The sequence below is a fragment of the Macrobrachium nipponense genome, chromosome 7 (assembly GCF_015104395.2).
Source record: "Macrobrachium nipponense isolate FS-2020 chromosome 7, ASM1510439v2, whole genome shotgun sequence".
NCBI classification, from domain to species: domain Eukaryota; kingdom Metazoa; phylum Arthropoda; class Malacostraca; order Decapoda; family Palaemonidae; genus Macrobrachium; species Macrobrachium nipponense.
In genome coordinates this window covers 108,864,035-108,873,390 of record NC_061109.1, presented here as the reverse complement: position 1 = coordinate 108,873,390, position 9,356 = coordinate 108,864,035, and the positions used below count along the sequence as shown (strand labels likewise).

General features: G+C 38.2%; 1 protein-coding gene across 6 annotated transcripts in view; it reads left to right on the top strand.

Annotated features, from left to right (window-relative positions):
• Nucleotides 1–9,356, top strand: part of LOC135217277 (glyoxal reductase-like) — a 135,964-nt gene that overhangs the window by 74,311 nt on the left and 52,297 nt on the right. For 3 of the 6 annotated variants that reach the window (XM_064253022.1, XM_064253019.1, XM_064253021.1), the window contains exons 2-5: nucleotides 5,410–5,467; nucleotides 6,170–6,250; nucleotides 6,406–6,513; nucleotides 7,050–7,168. In XM_064253022.1, the coding sequence (XP_064109092.1) occupies nucleotides 5,413–5,467; nucleotides 6,170–6,250; nucleotides 6,406–6,513; nucleotides 7,050–7,168 (363 nt within the window). In that variant the 5' untranslated portion in view covers nucleotides 5,410–5,412. Of the gene's footprint in view, nucleotides 1–1,873; nucleotides 2,075–5,409; nucleotides 5,468–6,169; nucleotides 6,251–6,405; nucleotides 6,514–7,049; nucleotides 7,169–9,356 lie in introns of those variants that run through there. The other 3 variants (XM_064253020.1, XM_064253023.1, XM_064253018.1) reach the window with 3 other exon arrangements.

The window sequence follows — 9,356 nt, the reverse complement described above, 5'->3', positions numbered from 1 at the left end:
GAAGCACTGCAGATTCCAGCTATTAAAATTGAAGCACAAGCCTTAGCAGAAGAGGTGGGATCATACCGGTTCTCTATTTGTACGGTGGTGTGGTTATGATATCCTTAAAAAAAGTTCAAACTGTGAATAAACTTCTGCAGTCACAAGGCATGCAACTGGATGTAGCTGTTGACATTCTCAAGAAGGCTGAAACCTCCCTTGTTAGCTAGAGAGACACTGGGTTTGCTGATGCCCAGACATCTGCCAAAGAGATATGTGAGGAGATGAATGTGGAAGCTGCTCTAAAGCAGAAAAGACTCAGAACTACTAAAGGCAGTTTTCCTATGAGGCCCCTGATGAACCTATTACCGATGCCTTGAAAAAAAATGGAGTTTTAATTTTTCAATGTAGTTGTGGATATGGCCATTGAATCTCTGAGAGAGAGAACTGGAATGATGAGTGATGTTGCAAAGAAATTCAGTGTTCTCATAAACTTCTCTGACCTGACATCTAGTGAGCTAGAAAAGCAGGCAAAAGATTTGTGTAATACACTCACATCTGGGATCATTCTGATTTAAATTATGATGAACTGATTTGTAAAAGATGCAGTCATTTCCAAACAATGCCCAAAACAAATATGACAACATAGACCTTGTTTTTCTGGAGGAGAAAGGCCTGAAAGAGATCTATCCAAATATGTGGGCATTAAGAATTGCTGTCACTACACCTGTGACTGTGGCATCTGCAGAGAGAAACTTCTCTAAACTTAAGCTCATTAAAACATATTTAAGGTCTACTATGTCACAGGAGCGCCTAAATGGGCTGGCAATAATTAGTATTAATAGAGAAATATCCAAACAGATTTCGTATGATGACACTATAGATGATTTTGCTGCAAGAAAGTCTAGAAGAGTCATGGTTTTAAATATGAAAAATCAGTGAAGAAAACTTGTATATAGTTTTAGTATAGTCCCTCAACATATATGCATTGAGTTCTATGGTTTTAGATTGGCAAGATTACCTTTTTCAATTTATCTTGGGTAGGATTTGCAATAAGTATAGTGTGTTATTCTGTTAAAATTTACAAAAATAGTTTGTATACGTTTTTGAGTCTATACTTTTCCTTGTTGTGTATACATATACGTGAAGATGATTTATTAATAAAGTATGATGTTTTGTTGTGGAACTAAGAGGGAAGGGGGGCGCCATAACGAGTTCTTGCCTGGGGCGCCTAATGAACTAGGAAACGGCCCTGTGAAGAATGGTGGAAATAGGCTCCTATATGAGATAACCATAGATCATATGAAAAAAAAAACCCTGGATAATACAAGTAAAAGAGTATATGAAAGAACTAAACATAAACTTAAGTAAAATTGAAGCAGTTAAAGACAAACAGTTAAGAGAAATAATAAACAATTGGGACAGAAAAACATGGCAGAAAGAAATGAATGAAAAGTCAACGTTGAGAATCTACAGAAAATATAAAGAAACATAAGAGAAGAAATCTGGTATGACAACACTGAAAAAACAATGCTGATCAGTAGGCCAGACTAGGTATACTAGGATTAAATGACAGAAATAGGATAAAAGGAGAAGACACAAAATGTTTATACTGTGAGGAACAAAATGAAAATTTAGAGCATTTCTTACTTTACTGTCCAGCATACAATGAAATTAGAAATAGATATAGCTTTATGCAGCAACCATATCAAGAAAATAAAGAGGAATTAGTAGTAAATATACTCTTAAATTGGTAGTTCTAATGAGGGAGGAAGTGGAGAATAGGAAAGATTTTGTAAAAGACATGTGGTATTTCAGAGAAGAAGCTCAAACAAACACAAACAAAGGAGGAATAAAACAAGCAAGGGAGCCGTTTCAAAGGCATATCCCACCCACTACTAATACTACTACTAATTCTCAAACTCAAAAGTAATTTCCTGGCACTGGCTGCTACTGGAGCAAGAGCCCGTGCCAGCACAAGGCTGGCTTAATCTTAAACAACAACAAGCTGAAACTGAGGTTAGCGACAGTGTCTCAATAACGGTTCACTGATTGTTCATCACAGTTGTGAGCAAGAAAAGCTGGTTGAATGAAGGTCGGTTTCAACTTTCACGTAGCTTAATGCAGTTTGGTAGATAGGCTATAGGGTACGCTAAGCCACGCTACTGGCAATCCTAGGATGGGATTACTACTTCGGCTAGCATAGGCTATAGATTCTGTCCACGAAGGGCTGAGATTTTCCCATAATTAACGGACCCCTCTAACGTAGGGCGCTTGCTCCTAGCCAGTGAACTGGAGCTTTGCCCTGTGGATCTCCACCTAACAACCTAACTTATGGCTCTTTGAATTAAAATGGTAGGGTTGAACTCTAACCTGATCACACCTCACCTGGCCTATCATGAACATAGCGGCCACCAATCTCGGAATGTGGGCCTAATGTGGCCACTTTTTCCGAAAAATAGTAGGTAGTACAGGAATTCGTTTGCTCGAGCATCAGTCGAGAGTTGTGGCCCATCCAAGACTTCTAGGTACGCTCTTCTTGAAGTTAGTGTTTTCTCCTAAATTACAAAATACCTACCTAGGTAGTAGGTAGCTACTATAATGGCATAATTCAAGCTCTTTCTTGGGAAGTGGCCACTCTCCAATAGAGGTGGCCGCTAAGTTGCCGCTCAGCCATTTATCCTGTAGGTTATCAGGTCCTTGCTTACCTAATATATGTCACTATAAAAAATCTTTTAATAAACCTTGACATGATCACTATCAGAACTTGCAGAATTTTAATGGACTTAGAATATGTCATTGTAGGTATTCCCTCCCCAGCATTTTTTTTAATCCTCACTTACCCAGAAATCATAGGTAAGTAGTTTTGATTCCAAAATATGATTAGCCTGCAGTTTGCACTAAACTACAAAATTTTCAACTAACCTTACTTGAAATCAGAATCAGAACTTGCTCACTCCCCCTCCTGTCACATTACTTGAAATATTTCACAGCTCAGAACCTCAGCTTAGGTAGTATACTACCTGGATCTTAAAGAAAGATGTGGGGTAGAATTAAATTTTCTTTATTCTTACATAATTTTTTTATTTATAAACTAAAATCTTACTAATTCACTATAGTTTATTTTCTTTAATGAATTGATGTTATTGCTGTTTATATTAATATTTGAAAATTAGTAAATCATTTATTTATCATACAAAAAACATACATCACTGTAAGAGAGAGAGAGAATTATTATTTTTATTATGTGATATCATCTAGCCTAATCTTATTAAACTTACTAATACAACTAATACAGTATTAATCAATATTAATATTTGAAAATTAGTAAATCATTTTTTTATTATAAAAATGTATTTAGTCATGAAAATAGCATCAAAATACACTTGTGAATATTTGTCGTTGGAAAAACCCGCGAATAGGAAAATTTCCAGCGAATAATGGGTAGATATTGTCCAAAGAAAAATCTGCGAATCTCGAGAACGCGAATACGGGGTGTTGTAGTTCCTGAGCCTTCTCTAGCTCCTTCCCTTCTACCCACTCTTGATTTTTTTTGTTTTCCTTTTTAATGCCTATCCGTACCACATAGCTTTGACTAAGTGGTGTCCTGCTATTACTGTACATATATAGTCTAATACTTACGTACTAGAATCAATGTCGGTAATCTCGTAAACTAAATATCTTGATATATGAATAAAAGCATGCAGAAAATCATTGATAAAATAACAGAAAAACAAGAGAGGCGATAACAAACTTAAGACTCCAATCGACAACAGATGGTATCAATTAAAGTGTTATTCCATACTTTACTGGATACAGGGCAAGGGGCAGAAGCCAGAAGTGAGAGCAAATTAATCAATAGAGGTCAGAGGTTGGCGGAGAATAAGGACTAATAGAAAACCTGACCTTGCCCAGTGACCTCTTGAAAGACGTTTCAGTACACATACTTAATAACAGCCGTTGGACGAAACGCATTGAAAAGTCAAACTTGAAACAATAATGGAAAAGGAAGCCCAAACAGATGAAAAGTGAGAAACTTATATAGAAAATTGGCATCTAATGAAAGGCCATATATATATGAAGCATCTAAGGGGAGTAAGAAGAGAAGACCAAGGCACAGTTAAAGGGGAGTGTCAAGAGTGTGGAAGTGAAACTGCAGGCCCCATAGTGATTTGTGAACTTGTATAATTATTCACGAGAGCCCATTGACTAAATAATAATTATTCACGAGTGCCCATTGACTAAGTAAAAGTAAAATTTTAAAGTCAAAGTTACTGACTTATGAAAGTTACAAGTACCTTTTTAAAGATAGACCCGGTTCAATTACCCAAATTTATCAAGGTGGACGTTTATAAGAATTTAAGTATAGGAATAATGTGTTCTAGGGAAACATACAGTATTTCATTTACAACCAAGATTTTATAACTTTGAGTTGTTAAGATAGCTGACATCTAAGCACAATAAGTTGAGTGCAAGCAAGACTGTTCCTGAGAAGTGAAGGGCCATGCTAACCAAAAACGCAAGTTTCAAGAAGAGGTCTCCTGATCCACATTACACATGTAATGGAAGCTATGTCTGTTTTCCCTCCAGTAAGCTGTTGTAGCTACTCTTGGAGGAACTCCTGCAATTCCTCCTGTGGCTTGCAGTCCAGGACTTTTGTAGGCACCTTCCTCAAACTTACCCTCTGTTTAGGTGGGAGAGGAAGAGCAAGAGGCATTGCAGGAGTCAGATGAATACGTAAGTGCAAGCATGCTTCTTTCTCTTCTTCAACATTCAACTCCTCCACCTCTTCCTCCCCACCTTTATTTTCTTCATCTTTTTAACTGCATGGAAGCACAAGACAAGGTCCAGGAAGTCTTCTCCTCGCAAGAAGTCTCATAAGACTTTGTGTGAACATCAATATTCTTCAAAGTTCTCCAAAGAGAGGTGACATATTTCATTCTCCAAGGGGAGAGAAGCAGTTTTGGGTGTTCATAAACATCCTCATGATCTCTCATTGTCCCAGTCATGTCAGGAGGTGAGAAATGTATTGGATGAATAGCAAAAATATTCCTCACACAGAAATAGTTACTTAGACATTGTAAAGGGATTTTAGTGTAAAAAAAAATATTCAAATTTTTAAAACAAGTTAATTTTTTTTTTATACATAACCATATATTTTATGAGCTGAACCAACACAGCTTGCGGGTTGGTCAAACAACACATGGAATAACCCTTTGCTACCAGTAGGGGGACTTTTGAGCTCTGTTGTGCAGGTGACTAATCTGGGTTTTTCCTTTTAATTATCTGGAAAAGGATTTGACATCCAAAGACATTAATAAAGTGGTGGGTTTGTACTCAGAATATTAGCGGTATGTATTTTGAAAAATTATTTTTCAGAAGCACTTGGAAGTCTCAATTTTTTTAAATAATTGATTTGATTTGTTTCAGAACATGGTGCAGCAAGTTGTTACTCTGTCAAACTCAGTGGTAATGCCTTTGATTGGATGTAAGTGTTTGTGAAAAATTTTATTTTTTACCTTCATTACTGTTTTGTCTTCACATAACTGTAAGGCTTTATAAATGCCTGTACTGTATCATCTTATTGCTAACCCGATCAAACTATGTACTTATACATACATACTAACATTGAGTGAATCATATAAAAGTGGCACTTCATTGTGGTAGGCTCTGTTAGGATCAATAATTAATGTAATAAATGTAAGAGCTCTTATTCTGCTTGTGGATTTAATAGCTTTTCAAGTTGTATTAGATACATAAACATTAGTGTGTTCATAACAAGGTTTGTATAGATCATTCTTCCATGATATATACTGCATCTTTTACTGATGTGTGCAAACCCTTACCTTATTCAAATAAGAAGTTCTGCTATCTGAAACAAAGTTTGTTTCACCTTAAACCCATTATAATACTTATAATTATCCAACATTCTTTGTATTTGAATGCCCTAGCCATTCCAGTGTTTTTAACAAAAGAAGAGCAGGGAAAGTCCCAATCGGCCTGTTGATCCCTGGGTCCCAGAAATAACAACCCCCCTCCCACTTTTTTATGTATCTTGGACACTGTTCACAGCTCACTGGATGCGTATTGTTAATACATATCAAGTTTTAATTAGGATATTACTATAGTGTACTATTTGTGTATTTCAGTTATTGATACTGCCTTATAATTTCGATTTTCTTCTTTACAGTGGGCACATTCAAAATAAGAGGCCAAGAAGTCATTTTTAAAGTCACAGAGGCAGCCCTGAATGCTGGATACAGGTCATTTGGTATGTTGCTCAAACATTGAAGTGCAAGGATGGTAATCCTTTAGTATTATGCCATTCTTATCAATGATATCCAGATGACTTACATACCTCAGTACAAATGTTTATTAAGTACAGCTTTAATGTTGATATAACATGCTACATTTTTTAAATTTCAGACACAGCAGCAGTGTACAGAAATGAGGATGATCTTGGTAAAGCTTTTAAGAAATATGTTCCTGAAATGGGATTGAAGAGGGAGGATCTTTTTATCACCTCCAAACTTGGCAAGTACTTTTAATTATTTTCCTTTTGACCATGAAAACAATTGGATACATTATGTACTTTGAGAATAAGAAAGCTGTTCATAGTGGAACAAGTGTTTTGCAAGGTTATGTGATAGGTGGTACGTAATAGTAATATGTTTTATATTGGCCTAGCACATGCCCATATGAATTACAAGCCTTTTCTTGTTCTTTATATCTTGATGCCCATTAAGGACATACAAAATGAATGCTTAAATGAAGAACTTAGTTCTTACTGAGGTGTGAGACCTACCCTGCTATTTGGAATCTCTTATCATGCTTGCTGTACTAATTAATCTGTCATTGCTTGACTGTTTTTTGAAGGACGTGCGAGTACTTTTCCAGTAATATTTTTTCTGCCTATCTTTTTATCTTACCATCCATCTTGGTCTTCAAGTCAGAATTTTGTGGGTTTATGTTCCTTATTCTGAAATTTTGCACAATAGCAGTTATTTTTGAATCCTTATGCTTATGCTAATGCATATATACTAATATTAATGTAGTACTGCTGAATTCAGGTCCCAAGGATCATGGATATGAAGGATGTATTGAAGCCTTTAATTTGTCACTGAAAAGATTGCAGTTGGAGTATCTTGACTTATATCTTATTCACTGGCCTGGGGTCCAGAAGCTTCAAGTAAGTACAACAGGTTTTTTTAAGATAATATCAGTTGTTCCTGTTCTTGACAAATGAGAGTAAATTAAAACAGCAGTGATTGCCCATGGTCTATGTAAATGAAACGTGTAGCACAGATGTAAATGAACAGAATATTTTGAATGTCAGTTATCCTATCATTATTGTTGTAGGCCCTGCATTTATAGGTAACTAGAATTACTAAGCCCAGTAAAATTAGAAATAGGTTGTGTCAGCTATTTTGTCATAGTAGGATAGATTAAAGTAACATAAGCTCTGAGTCTGGTGGACATCAGTGAGGATTAGGTGATTTGTAATCATGGATATTGTTTTGTTTTACATTTCATTGGTATGTATTTAAAAAACTAGGATGGCTCACATATACGGCTGTGAGACTACTCACATACTCAGCCGTGTGAATGCACTCATTCACGGCTGTGTAACGAATCATGTCCACAGTCGTGGGATAAGGTCTGGTGAGCACAAAAAGGTCTTGAGGGAGGAGACTGACCTTGAAGGTCAACATCTCTAGATGGAGAACGACGATATCGGGAACTCTTAGGGGAAGGAGACAGAAAGTTTAGTCGTCCATCAACCCAAAGCGTCTCGTCCTCGATCACCATCGTTACCCACATGTTCGTTATGGGAAATCCCAGAAGATGCAGGAGACAACTGAGTGAAAGGCAACTTCGAACTCTTGATCGGTGCTCTATCATCCTTACAGGACTCTAGTAGGCTGTGGAGATGGGGAGCCATTGCAAACTGGAACACATACGTGTTCGTGCAGTGGAGAGACATGTCTGTGTAGAGAAGATGGCTCTCTCCTACTTCAACACCTCTTGCTGGGAGGAGAGGAGGAAGGGGAAGGCTCTCTTCTTCTATGCTGTCTCTTTGTAGGGGGAACTGCCTATCTCTCACGAAAAATGGAATCCAGTTTATCAAACATTGCCTGAAAGAATGTCTCCGAGGGAGGCAGAGGAGACGACATACACTTGGATGGTAATAACGTCACGGCCTGAGACAGAGGGAGAACGACAATGCAGTCGACCTCATAGGCTGAGTGGAAACTGGGAGTGACATCACGACATTGGGCATGGTAGCACAAGCCAATGGCCTGACTGGTGGGGAGATAAGCAGCGGCGACCCAGCAGACAACGTTGTTGACGGCTCTGGCCCACTTGAAGGCATCACACACATACCAAAGTAGTGTAGGCCAGGAGTAGGGGAGTCTGCCAGTGGGACTAGGGGAGGCTGGCGAGCAGACAAGAAATGTGTCAGCAAATCATCCAGAGAGGGGGAACCCCGTAGGCCTAGGGACGCCCAAACTGCCGCCATTTTGTTGGACTCCAAATCTGAAACTAAGGGAGCTGGATGAGGGAGTGTGATCATCTCCCACAAGAGAGGGGGCCTAATTAAACATAAAACTATCCGGTGCACCACCCGATACTTCCAAAGATGAATTAATGGAAGAAAAGGACAGGGACACAGGAACAAAAGATGCAGGAGGAAGACTACTGGAAGAAGGAGACGCTGAAATGTCCGATTGGGGAGGAGAAAAACCTTCCCAAGATGGACAAGCTGATGCCTTATGGTGTTCCCTCTTCTTATAGAAAGCCCTCCACTGAGATATAGGCCAGGAACAACATTCTGGGCACGGATTAGAGATAGTACAAAAATTCGCATGGCACCTACTGCAAGTCGAATGGGGATCTGTAACAGAAAAAGCCAAAATCCTGAAACACGGAAATCCCTGAACTCCCGGACAAATATGTTGACGGGGCTTGGAACTCTTATAGGAATCCATGATCAAAGGACAGACAGACACACACACTAAAATGCAAGGTGGTCAAAGAAAGACTGATGCATCACGAAGTCCTAGGCTTGGTCAGTGACCAGCTTCCACCTTGTATACGTATAGGTTGCCAGATGCCACATATTCTTTGTTTTACAATCTTTGATTGTTTTTAACCGATTTCCAGCTGGCTCTAGAAGATTATCGTATTGTTAAGATTGAAGATTTGTAAGCTATGAAAAATGTAAATTGATTAAAAATTTGCCATATGGCACCAACTGCTTGGGCAGGTAAAGACAAATTCCATGTTTTGCATAGGGATGGGACCACGGAACAGTCGGCTTCTGTATAATGTATTTGCAAGGGAGGTTCCGTTCCTGATGGTGTGACGATAACCAA